Source organism: Melanostigma gelatinosum (assembly GCF_949748355.1).
Source record: "Melanostigma gelatinosum genome assembly, chromosome: 20".
In the NCBI taxonomy this organism is placed as follows: Eukaryota; Metazoa; Chordata; class Actinopteri; order Perciformes; family Zoarcidae; genus Melanostigma; species Melanostigma gelatinosum.
This window is the reverse complement of record NC_136653.1, coordinates 6,082,442-6,104,633: the sequence shown is the minus strand read 5'-3', so window position 1 is coordinate 6,104,633 and position 22,192 is coordinate 6,082,442. Positions and strand designations below refer to the sequence as shown.

General features: G+C 44.5%; 1 protein-coding gene across 1 annotated transcript in view; it reads left to right on the top strand.

Annotated features, from left to right (window-relative positions):
* Positions 1–1,760: 1,760 nt before the first annotated feature.
* ntng1a (netrin g1a) overlaps positions 1,761–22,192 on the top strand; it is a gene marked incomplete at both ends in the record, with an annotated part of 84,734 nt that continues 64,302 nt past the window's right edge. The window contains one exon of the mRNA XM_079292260.1: positions 1,761–2,009. Within this exon, the coding sequence (XP_079148386.1) occupies positions 1,761–2,009 (249 nt within the window). The remainder of the gene's footprint in view (positions 2,010–22,192) is intronic.

Here is a 22,192-nt window from a genome sequence, read left to right as displayed (position 1 = left end):
TGAACACAACTCCTATACTGTGTATACAGTATATTAGTTTCCCCCATATTGTCTTTCTCACATTACACAGGTCACCTCGTCGTTCTGTCACAGCTTGTTCTCCACCGATGCTGCTGAAATCCAGACTTTTTATACATCTCTTGAAACACTGATCACTTTGTGGTATAATATTATCTTCTCCCCTTTATTTCGACTGACATACAGTTATTCATTAGATTTAAAGCTGCTGTGACCCAGTGTCAATCAAATATAATGATACATTCAAATTGGAGTTAATTAGCAATGTGTAATTACAAAATAAAGAAATGTCTATTTCCTATTATACTGTGGAGTAGGACAGCAGGGTCAAGCCCGATGCTCAGCTCCAGAAACCTTAGACAACAGGAAGAGTGAGGCCACCGCTCACAATGGTTGGCAGATATAAATGGATGCTGTGTAGCCTGGGAGGAAGTCACCGTATGTGATATAGTGCGGTGGCTCCTGCCACAGACAGCTCTGCCACATGAGAGAAGAAACGTGAAAGCAGCACTATAGCCACAAGATCTTTATGTTAACGTATGGCTGCTGTTATCAGGAGTGGCCACTTTATCCTGTTCAAGTGGAAGTCTGGTGGGGTTTTTTTACCTTTTTATATTAACCGTGGAAAACTCTCCAAAACTCTCTAACTGTTCAGTAGCTGCTCAGCTTCATGCAGGTTGAAGTACATGAGCTGAAACGTAAAATGTAAAGATTTGAGTGATGGCGGTCCACTAACTGATAAAGTATTTCAGAAGTATTTCAGATATTCATCCACCACTATACAGTCTCTCTTTTCCCACAACTCCTTTGGTTATAAGCAGTAGTATTTGATCGTAATATACGACACACGGACAGTTTAAGTGTCGCCATGGAACTGGTAGATTGGAATGAAATACTTTTAACTGACTACATTAAGTGGAGCGCCTCACAGTTCTGCTGCTGATTAAGACCGCACCGTCTGATCAGATCTTGGATGTCTACTCTTTATCGCTCCAGCTCGTGCAGTGTGTAGTGTGTGGGGTATGTGACACTGTAGGCTCGACACCGCTGCGTGAGATGAGGGTCTGGTGCGAGAGCCGCGGGATCCAATTGACCTCGATGGCCTCACTTTCTGATTTTCTGTGTTTTGATGGACAACAAACACGGCACACGGCACACCTACCTAGCACCCATCCGACTCTCTACTCACACATACGCCTCTCGTTCTTGCCATGGCGCCAGCTAATGTTCTCTCACTGTCAAAACTCTACTCCCATAAGAGCGGTATATTCACACCCCCCCTCCTTCTTCTGTTTCTCCGCAGCACCAGATCGCCGTGCAGGAAGAGGACCATGATTGACAGCCGGGCGAGCTGAGGAGACCTGTCACTCATCCTCCTATCAGCGTGTCAGAGGGCTATCTCCTTCTCGCCTCCCCCCCCCTCCCTCTTCCTCCTCCTCCTCCCTCCCTCAATCCTCCCCTCTTATCTTCTCGACGGACTGGTAACCTGGCCATCCCTCGTACCCTCCGCTCCAGAAAACCTAAAAGGGACAGAAATAGCACCAAATAACAACAAGACACTTCTGCACCGACTCTCACTGCACCTGAGGGGAGTTTGGCATGCCTCCTCACTCCAGTTGAGTGAGTTGGAATAAGTGGAAGTAGTAGAGGGATCCCTGGTTAGTAACCCCCCTCAGAAGGAGACACAGGCCCTCGAGAGATCGAGAGAGAGAGAGAGAGAGGAAGCCGAGAGAGGACCAGCCATGCGTTTCCATTTTGCGTTGACGCTGCAGGCGCTGTGGACCGGCGTCTGCCAGGCGGCCATGCAGCACTACCCGGCAGCGTGGGGCCACTACGATGTGTGCAAGTCCCAGATTTACTCAGACGAAGGCTTAACCTGGGACTACATGGCCTGTCAGCCAGAGGCGGCCGACATGACCCAGTACCTGAAGGTTACTCTGGATCCCCCCAACATCACCTGTGGAGACCCTCCGGAGACGTACTGTGCCCTGGTGAGTACATGCAGAAAGTGAAGACACACAATCTTTCGTTTAAAAATTCTACACACACACAACACCGAGGCAGCTTTCTTATCTGTGCCTGCGTATCGTGCATCTTCTCGGCTTGTTCGGACCCCACAGCCGTGACAGACACTCTCAAAGCCTGTGTGACTCAGATACGACGCCGGCCCCCAAGAAATAGAGGCTCGTGCCCATTGACGTCACGTTCTGCTGTTTAGAAAGCTGCTTCTGGGAGTGCGCCGCAAACACTGTCTCGTGTGCCGTTCACTGATAGAAAACTCTGTGACTCAACCGACGAACAACACACACATCTCGCTCCACACACACATCAGAGTCACATGAAAAAATACGGTTTCCTCGTTCGTTTTCTTCTTTGTTGCGACAGTCTTTGAGCAGAGTTGGATGAGTGGGTGGCCTAAACATTCAAACTCTCTCCGGGTGAAACAGTGCACAGGTGGACTAAAAATACAACAGCGTGTACAGTATTTTAACTTCCAGTACTTCAGGCTTTTCTTTTTCTCACATTAGCAACACTTTTGCACGCGCAGGGCCGTAAGTGTTCATTGCTCAACTCAAACACAGCGGCCCAGCATTCACCAATATTGTCATTTTTCACCCTTTAAATGATTATTTCGGGAATCCAGTGCCACGAAATGACTGCGTCTGATTTCCTTGCGATCAACTTGGAGATAAAGTAGCAGGAGCGACTCTTGTGCCTCTCGGGGAAGATGGTGAACGTGGCAAATGTTATACCTGCGTGTTTGCATGCTGATATTGGCATTTAGTTCAAAGCACCGCTGTGCTTTGGGCCTCACAGAGACGTTACCACGGCCGTAGACCCGTAGTCCTGTTCCCAAAGGGGTCGTTGTGGCGCTGAACTAATCTGCTGTGATTGACTTGTTGATGAAGGGTTCCACATTGTGCACACTAGGTTAATCGGGATTACTCAGAAGTGATGACGAGGGACGAGAGGGATTTCATATGCAAACAGCACTATAAAAAGCAGCGATCGGCTGATTGTTTTACCCTTTGAAGTTCATGTGGCGCTGGTGATTCCGCAAATTACATCGCAATCATGGAAATCACAAATTCCTGGCGGAGCTGAGAATAAAATGAGCAAAAACATGCATATTAGGTCAAGTATCTAATTAGCAAACCGCCCTCCTTCTTATTCCGGGTGCTTTTCACTTTGAAACTCACAGCTGGTCGCCTCAGATTAACGCTAAATGATGAATCCATTGTGGGCCGGCGCGTGTTACCAAGTCATCAAAGATTCTCTCAGAACAAATGCGCTCCTCAACAGCTTCAAGAGCCCTTTAGATAAATCGCGAGATGTTCCAGGAAAAAGTAGTAGAAATAGACGGTCTCCATCAGCAGAAAGTCAGCTGAGTTGGAGGCACAGAGGAGCTCGACAGGGATTAACAAAATACAGATGACAAACACAGCGAGAGATTGATCAAGAGAGAGAGAGCGACACAGAGCGAACATGGGGGAGACAGAGACCCAGAGGACTGTGTGCAAAGCATACGGTGACTGAAGTCCGAATATCTCCTGCGTGAGGCAGCATGCAGCCTCTGAAATGTGAATAATTCAGCGTGTTTTGTAGCTAATGTGTTTTATTTATAGGACACATTATTCTGCCCGACATCTCTCAGGCACTTTTGAAAAAACGCTGACTCCCGTGATCGGACAAGGTTGGTCGAAGGCAAAGGAGGTTGGGTAGGATGAGGGGGGGGGGGCATATCGTCAAAACGGGTTCACCCTCAGTTCTCCCTCCGGGTGGCTCTGTGACCTCCGATTGATCCTCATTTGAACCTGAGGCGTGTCTGGTATTTGCTGTGGATGAATGCTGTATGAGCAGCGGACCATCGTGTCTGACGCTTCGGTGGAGCCGTGCTATTTGTGGACGCACAGTTGAAACCGAGTTCATCATTACTGTATTATTGCTCGCCTTTTAACAGTCTGATGAGCGCTTATTGAATTAGTGGGAGATTGCGCAGCGCTGTCGCCCTCGTGTCTCCGGCAGTCAATGTGATACGAGTGCTTCAATGAAACAGGTGTGGTTTGCTCCCACATAACCATTTACTCTCTCCGCTGTACTGTAATCACACAAACATGAGGGAAATATGACCCCTGCTGCTTGCCATACAGCCCAATTCTCTGCAATCGGTTTCTGTTTACCTCAGGCAGTAACGTGGCTCCGAATCAACATCAGAACAATTATCATTGATATTCCAGCTACTCTGGCTGCCAATGCGCTGCTGCAGTGCCAATAGTGGTTTGTATCGTAAGTCAGATCATTGCAGATTCGGGCCAATTATCATTAGGCCGCGTTATCGGAGAATTTCATCTCTCTGGTAATTGATTCCGTGCTCGCAGAGGCGGGTGTACTTTAAAGGCCTGCGACGGCTTCCTGGAGAGCTGAAGGTAACAGACACCAAAGCCGACACCAAAGGAGAGAGAGAGAGAGAGAGAGAGAGAGAGAGAGAGAGAGAGAGAGAGAGAGAGAGAGAGAGAGAGAGAGAGAGAGAGAGAGAGAGAGAGAGAGAGAGAGAGAGAGATGCAGCTGGAGGGTGTGGTGCTTATATGTTACCTCAGGTGGCAGCCTTCATCCCCCAAACACACACACACACACACACACACCACTCTCCCCAGTGAAGACTTTTTATTCTGCTTCTAGCTCGGTGACCTTTTCGATAGCAATAAGCTGGCATTCACTGAACTCTGGCACAAAAATCTGCCATCATATGAGATTTCACTTTCCCCTCCAGTTTGACTCAGGCTGGCCTTTAAAAGCCTGGACAGGTCGCAGAGCTTCCACCAGTCGATGATTGACTTTGTGGTGGATTTAGGGGGGGGAGCTTTGACTTCATACAAAAAAAGGTGTACAGTTGCAGAAGAAGCTGATTCTCGTTGAGCAACTTGTCCAAAAAGAACCTCCATGCTTAAAAAGTGACAAAGTAGTAAATGCAAGTGTTACATTTAGACAAGTCAGTGCTGGCAGAGAGAACTAGCTGAGCTTTCCTCATTTCAAGCTCCTGTACCATATATATAGAAGGCAAGGCAAGGCAAGTTTATTTGTACAGCACATTTCAACAACAAGGTAATTCAAAGTGCTTCACATAAAACCATTAAAAGCATCAAAACACAAGGCGAAAGAAAAGGAGATTTAAAAACAATTAAAAAACAGTGTAAGAAATAAAATGCAGTAGTAAAATGCAGAAATGCAGGAAATTGATTAATATATGAATTGAATGTGGTTCAATTAAAGGCAGCAGCAAACAGAAAAGTCTTCAATCTTGATTTAAATGAGCTGAGGGTCTCAGCAGACCTGCAGCTTTCTGGGACTTTGTTCCAGATATGTGGAGCAGAAAAACTGAACGCTGCTTCTCCATGTTTAGTTCTGACTTTGGGAACAGAAAGTAGACCGGTCCCAGACGACCTGAGGGGTCGGGATGGTTCATAAGGTAGCAGCAGATCAGAGATGTATTTTGGCCCTAAACCATTCAGTGCTTTGTAAACCAACAGCAGGATTTTAAAGTCAATTCTTTGTTGGACAGGAAGCCAGTGCAAAGACATCAGAACTGGAGTGATGTGATCCACCCTCCTGGTCTTACTGAGGACTCGAGCTGCAGCGTTCTGAATCAGCTGCAGCTTTCTGACGGACTTTTTACAGAGACCTGTAAACACACCGTTACAGTAGTCCAGTCTGCTGAAGATAAATGCGTGGACAAGTTTTTCCAAATCCTGTTGAGACATAAGTCCTCTAATCCTTGATATATTCTTCAGGTGATAGGAGGCTGATTTTGTAATTGTCTTGATATGGCTGTTCAGGTTGAGGTCTGAATCCATAACTACACCTAGATTTCTGGCTTGGTTTGTGGGTTTTAACATCAGTGACTGAAGCTGAGCGGTGATTTTCAATTGTTCGTCCTTGGTACCGAAAACAATTACTTCTGTTTTATCTTTGTTTAATTGAAGAAAATTCTGGCACATCCAGTTGCTGATTGTTGAGAAGGACTCTCATGGGAGTTATCAGTGTTTCATTTTTTAAAAACTGAACTAACAGCCACTCAGTTATTCCAACACACAATTTATCAAGCAGCATAACCTTGCATGTGTTGGTTCTTTTTTTGATGCGTATGGCATTAAACATAAAAGAAGAACCTTTCTAGGTGCAGCTCTATAATTCATACTAACCGTGCCCGTGTCGATGTCCTTATGCATGCATGGGAGTACTGTATGTCTCTATTTGTGCCATCAATTTACAACCAGGAAACGCTGATGAATGCTGAAACCTGAGTCCCGGCAGGCCGGCGCATTTCATAACCAATCAAATCTAAATTAGGAAAGGAAGGAGATTATTAAAAAGGTGGTGCAGCGTGTGGCTTTCTTTTGTAGCCCTGATGAAAGGTCATTAAATCTGTGCCGCGATAAGAGAAGGTAGCTCACAAATACTGTCTTACGCCCTATTCGCACACGGCTAGTATTACCAGGCAACCTCATGCGATTTAGAAAGTACCCCCCCACGTCTGTGCTTTGTATGATGATGTTTGATGTCAAGGCTCTGCATAAAATATGACCACATTAAAACTATAGTACGATACGTTCTTTATATTTATTATTATGAATATAATTTTACTATATAGACCTATTTAGATTTATATAGTACTCACAAGACCTCCTGCTGTGAATGCGAATAGTTCTCAATGCTTTGGAACTGACATGAACCTCATGAATTTGGCTGTCAAAACTTTCACTTCCAATTGCCAAGCAGCCTCCGTAATTGTTGACCAGGAAAGAGGCAGAACAAACAAATGTGCAGAGAAAACAAAAACCCTTGCAATAGTCAGAAGATGTTGAACAGACATTTCTACGGAGTGTTGCATTTAACTGACGGTAAAGAGTAATAGAATAAAAGGGAGTAAAAGATTGTTGCTCACAAAGGTAAAATATGTGTCGCACGTTCACTGAGTAGACAAGCAACACTCCTGATGGTCATTAAGAGCCACAACAGGGTCAATATGTTGCTGTCGCCATGACCAGCATCATTTCCAAGAACCCATCCGAGCACAATTCAAGGGGCTTTTCTACGTGTTTAGGCCAATAAATGCGAGCGAGGGGTTGCTGTGGGCTCCCAATCATTTTACATTGCGATAAACAAATCTGACCTTTTCCGAAGCTGATTTTGATCAAACAGCCCCGCCCCTTTGTGACACCACACTCCAACACTCTGCGCTGAGAAACGAGTGCGCTGTCGTCAGCAATATGCTTCATTCCATATTGTAACAGTCGTTTCAAGGGTTATTAGAGAAGGGAGAGCATGAGAGGGAAGAGACGGTGGCTTTTTCACAGGGCTACAGTGTTGTCTGTGACATCCGGTCTCATAAACCTGTTTGGCTGTTGAGAAGGCGAAACTGCACAAAGGTGGCTTTTCAAGCCTTCTGATCGACATTAATGAAGGCCAGAGCCACAAATGTAGTAGCAATTAACCAGCATTGAAAAAACGAATTACTCATTCAATGGAGCTGTTTAACATCAGAGCATTAAGTCAGCTTGATGCATTGTATGTGTCTTCTTTCATCTTCACCAGAGCAAACCAAATCAAAGGTTCACTGAAACTTGCGCCAGAGGCACAAGTTATGAAGCAAAACAAGCTAAACGGTGAGATGTGTGTAATTCACTCCATCTAGCAGCACAAGTCATTGTTCTTGTTGGATTGGAGATGGCTATCTGGAGTGCAAACCACCATTAACATCATGCTACAGAGGCTCCCAAACTAACCCAAAAATGCACTGCACTCGTGCGTAATTGTTAGACCATACCTGAATAAACACTAGCGACTGAAATCTTTGAAAAACAATCTTTATTAAAACATGATATGTTGTAAGCCTGTAGTAGTTAGTCCAGCTTAAACAGCAAATATAGCGAGCTGTCAAACAAATAACTACAGGGCGCTAAACAAAAATATTATTTGGAAACCATCTGGAACGCTCACGCTGCTCACAATAATTAGTGCGACGAGCATTGATTAATCTACACAGTGGATGCAGCATTTGTCTTTCTTGAATCTGCGACCATGAACAAGCTTTTATTCTGTGGCTTGATACATTCAGCTGAAACACTACCAGGACAGTGAGAACTCGGCACAGAACTGTCAGGCTGCGTCTCTCTGCCCGATGTGAGGGTTACACACACCGCGGTCACGGGAGGAATTCATCACAGTCTCTCCGACCCGTCCTGTGCCATAAACTTTGCATGAGTGTCGGGCACGGTCTGAATTTTTATAGTTTTTCTACTTTTATTCCTCCAACCGCCGCTCGTTCTTCCACGTCTTCAGGCGCTAACAGGCTTGTCAGCCAGGCCAAGCCAAAATCACGAGAAGTCCATTAAACAGGTGTTATGGCACTTCCTGTTATGGGCATGTTGCGGCCCAGCCTTGCACAGTCCAGTCTGAGACCGAGTGAGGACACTAGTTTTAGATGTTGAATGCAGTCAAGGTTTTTTTTGTTTGTATCTACTTCTTCAATAGTTTACAGTAACTAAGAGGGTGAGGTTTATATTCTATGCCGTTATTATCCTCATCATCGTCATTAACAGCAGCATTGTCACGTTTAACACAATCACCACGTCACTGTTGTGTGACATATTATGGTTTAAGCAGGAATGGAAATGAGCGAGTGTTGTTTAAAAAGTGCAAACAGGAGGGAAATGTTGACTTCCACGGAAGAAAGTTTGCAAAAGAAAAGTTGGAATGCAGACAACATCAGGTGTCGCTGTGATGTTGTGTGAGTGAGCGTGTGACTCGTCTATCTGGGCTCCATCAAGGCGCTCAGTGTTGCCTCACCGTTTACGCTGCCATAACAAGATAACGGGGGCCCTCCTTGACTCCAGCTTCCCACAGGCTTTTCTGTCGACTCTTTTTTTTTTTTTTGTCAAAGTTTGGAGCAAAACATTTCCTCGTTCGCCGTAAAGTTTGGAGAGGAAAACTTGGAGATGCTGAAGAATGGAAAATCTCAGTGTTTTTTAACCCCCGATGTTTTTGTATATGTTAGACCAGGGGTCCCCAACTGGCGGACCGTGGTCCGGATCCGGACCCAGACGCAGTTGCATCCGGACCCAGGATCTCAAACCGATAGATCATTTTGAAATCTACATATTATAGAGCAAGTTCATTCTTTAACCGGCGCAACTTATTCAGCCGTTACGGTACTTGTTCAGCAGTGCTGGAAACACGGCGACCATGCGTTGTAAATCACATCACGTGATGCAGCTCAACCAATCAAACATGAGTATTCTGTCAAGTTTCCTGATTCGAGTGAGATGAGATGTATACACACCGTGACACACGGAGGAGATGAGGAAACAGAAAGAAGAGCAGGAATATAGTGCTGATCAGAGAAGTTATTTCACATGATGTTCTCCAAAAAGAGAAACGTGTTCAGAGAGAACAGAATTTGTAAGCATGAATGAACAGACTCGTATATGTTATTTCTTCCCACAGACAGTTAAAACCAGCATGTCTCATATTTTCAGAAACCGTAACTATTGATAAAAGCGGCAAATGAAGCGCACTACGAGGCAAAGCTCAACTCTTGTGAGCAAATGTACCCACTCACATCTAAATGAAGACACAGAAAATAAACCTAAGAGCCCAAAATGATCAGAATCCTAATGCATGAATTCACTGTCCAACAATGATGTTACCAGAGAGAATAGAGCTGAAACAAGTGTTAATAACCACAGATAAAATCCATGCTCACTAATTTCTCATTTTAGATGACAAAAATATTATATTGTGGCTTTTTTGATTGACATCACTTCACACCTGAATGAACTGAATTTAAAGCTGCAGGACAATTCAGTGAAATTAATTTTTATAAAATGAATTACTTTATTTTAAGATGCACATTTTTGAAAAGCTTTCTGTTATGTCAGTTATTCTTTAATCCAGACATTGTACTTTAAATGAGAAGAACATTTATTCATGTATTTCTATGTATTATTTATAATCCATCCAGTTAAATTTGAAAACTGAGAATAATAATTGTTGAAATATAATTGATTTCTTTATTTGATTTGACAGTTATTGACTATACAGAGACGTTGTTACTACCGGTACTAGACTTCTTGAATATATATATACATATATATATATATGCCACTAAATAGCGCAAGTTAGATATTATTGGACTGTTTCGGACCTTTGCCCGAGGAGATTTTCTCAATCTGGACCTTTTGGAATTTTAGTTGAAGACCCCTGTGTTAGACGGTGAAAGTGGGACTTGAAGAAAATATTCTCTCACGCGTATGAGAATGACGTCAACAGGAGAAAAGGCTCATTTTGGGAAACGAAAACATTATATCTCACTTTCCTTCAGCTTTGGTTTCCAGATACTTGACATGATGAATTCCCAGAAAATTTGTATTGAATATAAGTCAAGGGAGGAATGATCTCCCATAGCTCAGATTCAGCCTCTGAATAACTTAAAGGCCCTCCCTATTGACTGCAAGTCACCCAGAAATATCACATTGTCTCATTGTTAAATGCTCAGTGCGCTCACTGGGATTTGAAGACCCGTGCATAATATGAACCGGGGATATGGGCCTTCACAGTCTGAATTCTTCTTTCTCTTTCTCATGTATTTTATTTGAAAAAGGCGTTTTACCCCTCTTCTCTTCAATTGCTCTCTGGGCTTCAAATCCCTCTCGCAGTAATGGGGAGGCTTTTGTTGCATTTCACAGCTCATCACTCGTAGAAAATTATGGTGTGGAACCCCCTCCGCCGTCCCCCTGTACTCCTTCCACCCCCTGTGCACGAGGCTGTGCGAATAGGTGGAGAAACCAGCAGCTTGGCTGCTGGAGAGATCCATTGACTTTTAATTGCTCTCTGAACCTCTGGGGTGGATTTCCCCTCAGAGCTCACTTGCCTAGAACACTGGTTTTCACAATACCCCGGGTAACAAATGGCAAGCACACTCACACACACACACACACACACACACACACACACACACACACACACACACACACACACACACACACACACACACACTCACACACACACACACACACACACACACAGGCCAAATACAGACAAGCTTACAGAGCCCAAAAGCACGACATATGGCGGCATTCATATTTAGAGGCACTCATGTTTTCATTTATTTGTGTTGGGGGGCTTTTAATGTTAATTGCAGCAGATAAGTGGGAGTGTTGTGAATGGAGCAATCCCAGTGATCCCATCTCTCATTTTAATCCATGGTGGGTGGTGGCAGACGCTCTCCCTCCACTACTCAGCATTTCAAAGCAGCAGGGCCTCCTGTCCTTTATCAGCACAATAAAACCTCTTTATTTCTTTATTTTTACCGTGACTGGTGTTTATGCGGCATGCGTGTGTGCGTGTGTGTGTGTGTGCCTCTGCCTGTTTCTATTTGCGTCTGTATCTACAGCCACACCTTACTGTTTTAGATGACTGTTCACATCTATTTTAGGATGTAACCTACTGTATATGCATGTGGAAAAGAGCAAAATGATTTTTCTAAATAACTACACAGGCTTTCAAATTCTGCCTGAATCTGTGTTTGCTTTCTTGAAACCTTCGGGTTCAGCCAATCTACAACGCTGCCGTTATACCAGTGTCTTGATATATCGTCTCCGGTGAGCAACATATAGGCCGCATGCCGTGGGATCGGTTTTGTGTGACGCATCCATGTCATCCTTGGATGTGAACAATTACAGCTTTCTGTCAGACGTTTTTGGAAATCAAGTCTGTGTCAGAAGGAAGGGAAACATTTGCACCCTCACTGTTCTTTATAAAAGGTCGTGTTGATTCTGCAGCTAAAGCTACAGCCGCACTGCAACGTTTTAGTTTTAATACAGCATTCTGAAACGGTGAGCGTTTTAGCGCCGTTTAAGAAATAATCTCCACCCCACCACGCCTGAAAACGCATTTGACATGACCATTCATGACCATTCGTGACCATTCATCCGTTCTAAAACACAGAAGTGTGGACGCGAGGGCGGAAAGCCAGCAAAATATCTGAGTTTTAAAACAGAAACCTAGCAGTGTGGATGCTTTGCCTCAGAGAACTACTGCTTCATGTCTTCATGTCAAAACCGTGTGCGGAGAAAGAGAAAACCTGCCGAGGAAACATCAACGGATGGACTAAAGTCAACATGGGGAATGACCTGATGCAAAGCACTACATTTGTTGTTGTTGGCCTAAAGCATTATGCATGCAGATTTAAATAAGTAAATGGGAATAAAGTGGAAGCCCCTTTCACGGAAGTGTACCGTAATATTTTCTTGCCTGTTTGGTCTCAGGAGGAGCGTTCCTCTCCTCTCAGACAGCTTTTAGGCCGATTCTGTCGTCCTCCTCGTTTGAGAGAAATGTGAGGCGGTGCTCTTCACCCTGACAGGCTCTGAAGAAGACTCCTGGATTACCTTGACTGACAGCTCCCAAACCCAGGGATCTGTTGTGTCTGCCGCGCACCAAGCACAGGACAAACTCTGAATCAATAGCAACGCTATCAGTGATGGAAATTGAACGCTGAATCTGAACGCTGAGTACCCCCTCGTGTACGGCACAAGAGCATTTTCCCGCTACTCGTCTCAGGTATTTTTTTCTCTCCCTGACAGACACGAGCACAGCCGCAGCGAAGAGAAAGTGTAAAGTTTGTTGGGACGTGCACCTTTTTTTTCTTATCTGGAGCTTCAAAAATAGAACTCGGGGAGATGAGAGGCCACAGATGGAATTGTCTTCAAAGTACAGATTCAGGCTTTTAAAGTGATATTACACTCTCGTAGAACATTTCCATTTTGCTTGTGCGCTCAGCTTGATCTGACGCTGAGAAGTAATTTGACATCCGCCGCCATGTATCACTGCGAATGACTACTCATTGATAGACGCAAACAGGCTGGATTACTGGCTCAAAAAGACAGCAGACAACAAAATGTGTAAAATATAGTGATATATCTGCTCGGAAACTCTCCCATCAAACCCATACAGGGACAAACAGAATGTTAAGGACAATCGCTGAGATTTTAAGCCATCTGAACACGATCTTTAGCTCCTCTGTGCACCGTCCTGCACATGGCTGAGTTGCTTTTTGTAAGCTAACGTTTGCTCAGCAGAGGGAAGCGGACCGGTCAGCGCACAAGACGAAGGCCTGGAAAATGTGCTTGCTTAATTAAAGGAGGGGAAGAGGGAGTGCAGCTATTTACACCTCAGTCTGACATAAATCTGCGGTTATCGCACTGGCGAGACTGTCCTCTAGCCAATTTAGGAAGTACCCGAGAGCTTCTCCTTAATAAGCGTTCCTCCTGATTAAGCCAAGGCAGGAGTTACAGTCTCTTTCTGTGGGAGAGAAAAGGAGAGGAGAATTTAACCAGAGGGGAAGTAGTTAGCAAAGGGCCGTCATGGATATTGAGATTGTTAGCATTTTATTAACCCCAGTCAGGACAGAAGAAGCAATTGGTAAATTGGGTGTAGACTTGCAGTGTCTGCAGGACTTTGGCCTAAGGGTGCCGGGATATAGACACTTGGCATTTCAACCTCTCTCCATCTCCCCAAGCCGTCCACTCAGGCAATACCGTCTGCCTCAGTCCATTACTCCCCTAATTAGCAAGTTGTTTTATTTCCTGTGGCTAAACTAAACTAGTTTCGGTCATTCCTTTTGTTTTTTTCTTCGCCTGGAGCATGGAATGAGAGGCGGTGCAGTGAAAACATCCCCCACAAGGTGCCAGGCACTTGTCAGAGGAGTGTCATGTGAACGGTAATCTGTTCATTATGTTCGCGGGGACAGCGAGCAATTGAGAGGCTTGGTGTTGAAATGCATTTCTACATCCCCTCTGTCTGCACATCAGAGGCTCTAAATGAAATGATTTAGTTCGAGGTGCCATGCATTAGCTGTTACTCCGGGACGACACAATGTTGTCACGTTGAAGGCTCTCTTTCAACGCCGTTCAGTGCCGCTTCAGACTATTCCCCCCGCCGTAAACACGAGGGAGATACAGCCAACCTGCAGACACTGTGGCAGGGAGCGTTGGCGTTTGATAGGAGTCTGCTACCCCCCCTCCCCCCTCCTCGCCTGAATTCCCTCGGATCTCATCAACGGGCTTTCTTCTACACGTATTATTAGCTGGCTTGTTTCCTTGCCATCACCCTTTCTGCTTTAGAGAACGTGAGAGCAACACTGAGAAGCAGAGAATGACACATCAGTTGTGGTGATATGAATACCTGGCTTTATATGCTTGATAGATTCATCTTTGATGTGCCCTTTTTTAGAAAGTGATGTGCTCATATCTCACCTATCAGAGTTTTTCCAGGCAACCAGGCGATCAAATGTAAATAGCAGGGGAAAACAGATTCAATGGGGACATTGAGCTCTTTCTGTTGCTCTGCTGTTGGATGGGGATGAAAAATGATACACTTAATAGTAATTAAAAAACGTTAATGTCAACCTTTCTTCTGTCCGGTCCTATCACATATAACGGCATCAAAACAGGAAGTCAGCGGTAAAGTAGTAAAGCCCGCCTCTTGCTAGACTTGAATGACTTGTGTGACTCTGCACGTCCATGGAGCCATTGTTAATAACCTTAATAACACCTGTGCTTTCCCTTGCTTTAACAAGCCAAAAATGTGTGCTGTGAAAGGATCTGTGACTATCGACCTAATGTGTTAATCGTGTACGATTATTGTCTTTCCTGTTTGCGCTGCTAATGTACTTTGAATCACGTATAACATCACTCGTGTCCCTCTGAGTTCAGGCATGTATAGCAACACTGCTTCTCACAATACATACTGGCTGAAAAAAGGGCAAGTGCACTTCGGCTGTCAGTAATTCTGCACTCAATTTAGCAATTTGCTTTAGTCCTAGCTGAATAAAACACGTCTTGCTAATAATCCTAATTGGCTCCACTAATGTACTCCCCCCTCCTCCTTTAAATATTCCCTCTAGTGTGCAATTGAGGTTGGAACCCATTCAGCCCTGCCACTCCCTCTCCCTGCTGCCTGTCTGACTGATGGCCACTATAGAGGGTGAAACGGGTGTTACTGTTGGAGGTTTTCATCCATTTTTTCCCATCTTACTAGATATTTGGTACTCATGCAGGGTTTGAAAGTTGCCCATTTTAACCAGTTCTTCTACCTACCGCTGTGGCTTTTAGCCTTTCAAAAACATTTACACTGCAGTCAAAAAACACAGAGGGAGGCATGCAGCTGTATTAACGGGGCGGTCTACCAGCAATCCAACAGCACCATCAATTACATTTTATAACCACAATAACATAAAAATCCTATTTTTCCCATCTTTCGAGAGTGATGACATCATAAAATATGACGACAGACATTAAAATCCTCATTCAAAAACCACAAGTGAAGCTAAAAAAAGACAAAAATGTAAGAAATGACATTCTGCATGTAGGTTAATTTAATTGACTGTCGATGGATACTGCTGCTTCAGTAACACTTGCAGTGAACTGTGATGTTGTTCCCCATTTCTGCTTTCAGATTTTGTCTGGTCTTTACTTTCATATTTGGTATTGAGGTAATCCAAAAGCAACAGAGAGAAATCAGATTGCATTACGTTCATATTGGGATATTTGGATTAGGTTACTGATTTAAATCTTTTTGAACAGGTAATTAGTTCAAAGTTGAAAGCAGCCCTCCCACCCCGTCTATGAGTTTACAAAGAGGAAGCACAGCCAGATTTAGATCAGCAAAACCAAGAGAAAACCACCACATCCCCTTCTTTTACCCTGCTGTAACGGAGCAGAACCTGCTCCAGCCCCTGAATCATTGCTACTCACTCTTTTGAACCTACGGAAGTGCTTTTGGGGAACAGATCACAGGAGCCAACGTGTGTCTATATGTGTGTTGGTGTGTGTGTGTGTGTGTGTGTGTGACTGCGTGACTGTGTCTCGCTGCGTATCCGGGTGCCATGTGGCACCGAGCGACTCGGCTTTGCTCTGCCAAGAGATAAGAACACAGGGTAAGCCGCTTGCTGCGCCAGCCTACTGGATTTCACCTCTGAATCTTGCCGAGTCTTGCCGAGCGCCATATTGACTTTATATGCTGTACGTGCTCAATGTGAGAACCTATTTGAAATAGATTATCAATGGCGACGCACATGAGAGGAAATTTAAAAAAAAGAAGTTAAATCCTGCAAGGGCTGGAAACCGAAACGCTCATTGAGGATAGATTCACATGGTGATTAGGAATATGAGCATGTAATCGGCTGCTGGTCTAATTGTTTCGATTATGTAAGCGCTCTAATCTTCAGCACTATATTGTCATAGCACCGCAGCGATTATGTGAGAGATACCGTTTAATCCGCTGTGTTATTGAGGATCGGTGCACATTGAAATGAAGGCCGACTTGCTCCTGGAGTAAAGGTGTTAGACTGTGGTGCTCACTGGATGCACGTCTTGCAGAAGGTTCCTGCCAGTGAATATTGGCAGCAGTCAGCAAACAGGTCTGCAACAAGAGGGCAGAGCCTGCTGGGAAGTGTAGGCGGATGCTGGCATATGGTTGATGGTGCTCACAGCCTTTTGCCTCGCCAGCGCTTACCCTTGTTAGGCTGCCTTTTTAGCTTGTTTCCCGTGTACATAACTGAGGCAATTCAATCTCTTCGTGGTAATTCAACGTCTTATATTGATAGACAAAGGGGTCAGTGATCAGTGACCCCACAGTGTCAGACCAGTGTGTGTGTGGCTCGGTAACTAAAGGTTGTGTGTTTGTGCTCTGGAGGAATTTGTAAGGAATACCATACCTCTCTGGCTCTGAGTTCACCATGTCGGACCCCCTGGCCATTATCAAAGACGTGGACATCCCCGTCCGCAACCATGACACTCCATGATATCATGTCCGTCTGTCCCTCATCCCGGTCAGCTCGCCTCACTGAAAGACGATCCGCCCTCACCCTCTACAATGAAACCCTGTCCTCCTGCCTCAATCAGCTTGCCCCTCTCAAAACCACATTTGTCTCTTTCAGCCACACGGCTCCTTGGTTCGCCCCTTAAATCCATCTGATGAAATCGCACAAACGCCAACGAGAGCAGCTCACTGAAGACAGACGGCCTCGCAGTACACGCCCTAAAGAATACATGCAGTAACACAGAGATGCTCTCAACACCACGCGGCCTCGTCCACTCCGGTTCCGCCAACTCTTTTAGCCTCAACACCCTTTTCCTTCGAACATCGCGTCAACCACATTAAATACATACAGCCTTCTTTCATTTGATGAGAAGTCTTCCCTCTCCTTCTTAGCCTTCTTAGAGTCAGCTGCCCGTCTGCTCATCCACTCCAGAGATCATGTCACCCCTCTCCTTCTAAACCTCCACTGGCTCCCCATTCAGCACACAATCTCGTAAAAAAAGTAAATAATACAAAACAATGAAGAAATACCTGCAGACGCTACTCACCGAATAAAGGTCCTGTCAACTTTGCTGGTCGGTTAATATTTTTATTTACAGTTCATATTCTCCTGAACATTGCAGCTTCCAACACAGTCAAATTTGATATAAATATCTGGTTTGGTCCATAGCTGCTGTACCTGTGTTGTCTTGGTAACGTGCATATCAAGGGTGAGGTGACTAATTGGCTACTCCAACGGTCTGACCTCTGTGTGCCAGTATCTGTGGTGGAAGAAGCACATTGTGAGACCACACACAAATGGGCTTCTCACACTTTGGTTCATTGGCCGAGCTCATGATCACATTGCTTTAGCTCTCTCGCTGGTCCTGGTTAAAAAGCTTACTTAAGTCTTCAACATTTCAAATTCATGACTTCCTCTTCACAATTTACAACAAGGGATTTCAAAAGTATTCTGTTGTGTTTTTTTTTTCAGGATGGATATTTTAGGCATCTGATCCTGTCGTCCTGTAACTTTCTGTTGGGAAGAATAACGTGAATGTCGTTCTAAAAAGTCCTGAATGAAATCCATGCTACCATTGCACTTCAATGTGTTAAGCTTAAAGCATTTACTCATGGGCCCGGTTGTTCCCCTCTATACCCGCCCAGAAGCAAATACGGTAGCTGTGAAACTTTGAACTTGCCCTGTACTGTACACGAGCCAGTGCTTACCTTTGTTATATAATTGCTTGTGGCGTAGCTCCTGTTTTTCTGAGTCGTTAAGTTGTACTTCATGAATATTCAGCAGAGAAACTTTTACATAAAGGCCTGGTAGAAATAAAATGTATGTTTGAGTGACAGACACTAAACACTCCCCCCCCCTCCTTCCCAAGCCTTGTCTTTTCAAATCCCTTCTGGACACCGCCTGGCTGCCTCCAGCATAACAATTTAAATCCCACCTGATAATACCTCTTGTCACACTGACAGCTGTCTTCAAGGCGGCTGTGTTCCCTGTTTAGTTTGCTTTTCAAATTAGCAAGTGGATATTCTCACAATGGTCTTTGTTTTTCCTTTTCTGGAAAATGAAAAATACACCCTCAGGGAATGCAACCAGGCAAAGAGCCAGTTTTGTTCTCGTTGCTAAAAATTGATGTGTGGTTTGATTTGACATTTTCTGCAGTTTGCTGCTGCAATTATTGACGTTCTCAGTGTTTCAGTTTGGATCTGTCTGGTGTGCTTTAGTTGTACACGGTACAAACAGCCTGCTGGCTGCTGCTATACCTGAATTGGATCCATTCCATTGGAGAAGCTACAAAGCTTTCAATGTCATTCTGAAACACAACCCAGTGACTTTCTGGATCGCATCTGAATTGACGCCAGAAATACATTCGGGCAAAAATTGTGAATTTTACGATGTCTAATTCGAAGCCTTACTTTGATTTCGGCCAGTAAGACAGGTGTAGTTTTGCATTCGCAAGCATCCAAAAAAACAATCAAAGGTTTGGAACCAAGTTGAGTTGTCGTATCAGCATCTGTTCAGCATCAACATACTCACAGGGAAGTATAACACCTCGGTTGCATGTACAATTACATAACAATCATTAGGTTGAATTACACCAGCATTATGGCAATGATTTAGGCTTACTGTCGGCCATAAAACACCGCGTAAGTAGAGCCTGCGGAGTAATCAGCTAATGTTGTGAAAGCAACACACAATAATATTTAATCGACTGACAGAGCTGGAGGGCTGAGGCGTGCCAGCCCGTAATCACTCACCTCTTCGATTACCCCCCCCAACCACGTCTGCAGTATTTGAGTTGTAACAGCAGCCGTGACTTGTTCATGTGCACGGTGTGAAGGCTAACTGGGTGCACGCTACGTCACTCTGTCCTGGTGGTGGTGCGGTACACGAGTCGAGGCTGAGCTCTCGGGAGTGACGCAGGCTGAGGTGAGGAGTGGACCGCCCTGAATTATTGAGATCCAGCCTGATCACACCCTTCCTCCTCTGGTTGAGACATCCTGCCGTGTGGAGATTTAGGTCGAGGTAAACACACCAGGATTTCTCAGTGATTTAGCGATTAAACTGTATGCAGTTTTATCCAAATACAGGCCTTAGACAAGGAGGTTAGCTTCTCTTTCAGCAGAAATTTAGGATGGTAGCCGTGCCTCGACCCCACTTGTACATCCAGACTCACACATTCGTTTCTAAATAACCGTAGCAGTATACTCAGCAGTGAGCTCCCCTCTCCCTCTACACTTTCCCACCTTTTATCTTGTCTCTTTTTTCCTCCACATCTGAATTCCTCCACAGCACAAACACGCAACCTTTAGTTACCTCGCTGAATAACTCACCACCTCTCGCTGGAGAACTAAGCCTTCGGAATCCAATCAGGTCGTCTCTTCGACCTGTTTTCAGCCCTGCGAGGCCGATTGAAAGAGAAATGTGTTGAATAATGCACAAATTATTAAATTTGGAAGACATTCTACTGTGTTGTATGTTTGTAAATTTGCCTTCATTATGAACCTTACATATTTCAGGCCTGGGGCGTATGTTTTTCATGAAAATTATTTGCACTTCAATATATTTTTGTTGAACTGTGTTTTTTTGGCGTGAACAAGGTTTATCTGAGCTTTCACACCAAGAATAAAGGCTTCAACCAACCACATTGTGATTGGAATGAACGTATTCTAAACATACATTATAGTGTTAAACAACACGGAGGCTCTCTAGTCCGAACCAAGACAGCCAACTTTATCACTCCTTTCAACCGTGCTAAACCACTCCCTCCTATCTTACCTTTCACAATAAACGGCGACCATCATCATGGCGGTTCACCCGAAACACCTTCGGCTCAGACTCCAGCAAGGACCAGCCCACCACGGACAGAGAGCAAGTATTCGTAATTTGTGACAAGATACCGTTTGATGTGTCCGCGCCCATCTCTGTCTCCTTGATACGACCGTGACATTTTGTGTTTGTGTTCATGTGTCACATGCCAAGTGCATAACATAGCTGTTTACCATGGACTTCAAGGCCTTTACACTAAATGGAAGCTGGACGATACACTACCTGTACACGGCAGCCTTTATTTCCCCCCACATGAAAGTGCTTGGCTGCATTTGAAGCCGTTCAAGTTCTTCTGCCGAGCCCAGGCCCAAGGTCAATACACAACACACTTCCACCTCCAAGATTCTCCTCCTCTGTTCAAGACAAGCTTCAGAAGAAGCTCCACAATAGGAGCTTACCAAATGCCCTCTGGCCTGAGACTGAAGAGTGCAAATCTCAGTTTGCCCGTTGTTTAGCTTGCAATGTTTCGGCCTGATGGTTTGTTTGTTTACTCTGCCTTATTGGTTTAATTGTAAGAGAAAATATTGGATAAATGGAATGCCGTGTAGCCAGCTTGGAAAGCTTGGATTGTGTGACCATTTCGCCAGTAACACAACTACACATTAAAAACATGTGGTCGGACTTTCACCAGATGTATGGTCAGTGTATTTGAAGGCGACGTTGACATTGACAATGCTACTAGAAGTGAACTTGTGCCACTTACAGTAGTGCCAGTGGAACTGCCTGACTGCGAGTTAAATTGACACTTACAGTTTCCAATTATGTTAAACTTCCACACAGCACCACGGCTTGTTTTCAGGGGATTATTGATATTTAAGAGGTTTATTAATTCAGGTAGATTGGCTGTCGTATCCCCATTAAGAAGTTAAAACTGGGAGGAGGTTTGGCAAGGCTTCTCTGTATTACTGCCAACAGACTCTCTCCAAGGGGTTTAAGCCTCAGTGTGTGTGTGTGTGTGTGTGTGTGTCCGCCTGCAGCTCCATAGTGTAGAGTCAGTGAAACGAGACTGCTTTCACTGTGTGTCTGCACGTAGCCTATTGTGCTCAGTCTTTGTTTTGTGGATTGGTGGAGTAATGTTACAACCCAACATTTTTAGGGAATTGTCAATGAATATCCATTTAGCTATTTTTAAAAGACAAGAAAAGACAATTCAATAATACACATTCTAACGGAACCTGAGAAACAATTGTTGATGCACACACACACAAAAACAAACAAACAATGCTATGGTGACATACCAAGGAAGTCAGTGTCTGGGCTTTCTTATAGTTCCCATTCAGTCACAAGAGCATGAGTTGATGTTGGGTCATGAAGGTAGTATTCCATACTGTAATACTACTATAATATTCCATGTCTCCCAATTATGTCTGCTGAAGCCCTCAAGACAGACTCGTTTGGGTGCGTTCTCCAACAGCAGACAGCAGTCTGGTACACTGTCTACTGCTGGCAGTGTACAGCAGTAGAGTTGCTGTTATACACTGTGATCACTCTGATCAACATATGTTCAACAAGCACATCACGACGTCTGTAATGTGACTAGTATGTGGACACAACTGTCCGGATCCAAGACCATCTTTCTTTCTTTGTTTGTGCATCAAACTGAAGCTAAAACATTGTCCGTACCAAAATTTGAATTACAAGTGATCTGCATACACACACACACACACACACCCCCCCCCACACACACACACACACACACACACACACACACACACACACACACACACACACACACACATATTTTACAAATCCAAGCAGTGGACTGATAGTGCCACAGAGATGAGATCTATAAGGAAGGCTGAATTACATCCAGCCCTCATTTCTGCCGGTACTGTCGAGTCAGGGGAAATGTTGAAGTTGGATACTCGGCACTGATATGCATTCGGCTAACTTTTTTTTTTTTTCCGCCGCCGCTTCAGTGATTCCTTATTTACGTTGAAATTAAACGCCAGTTTAAGTGGTATTGACATT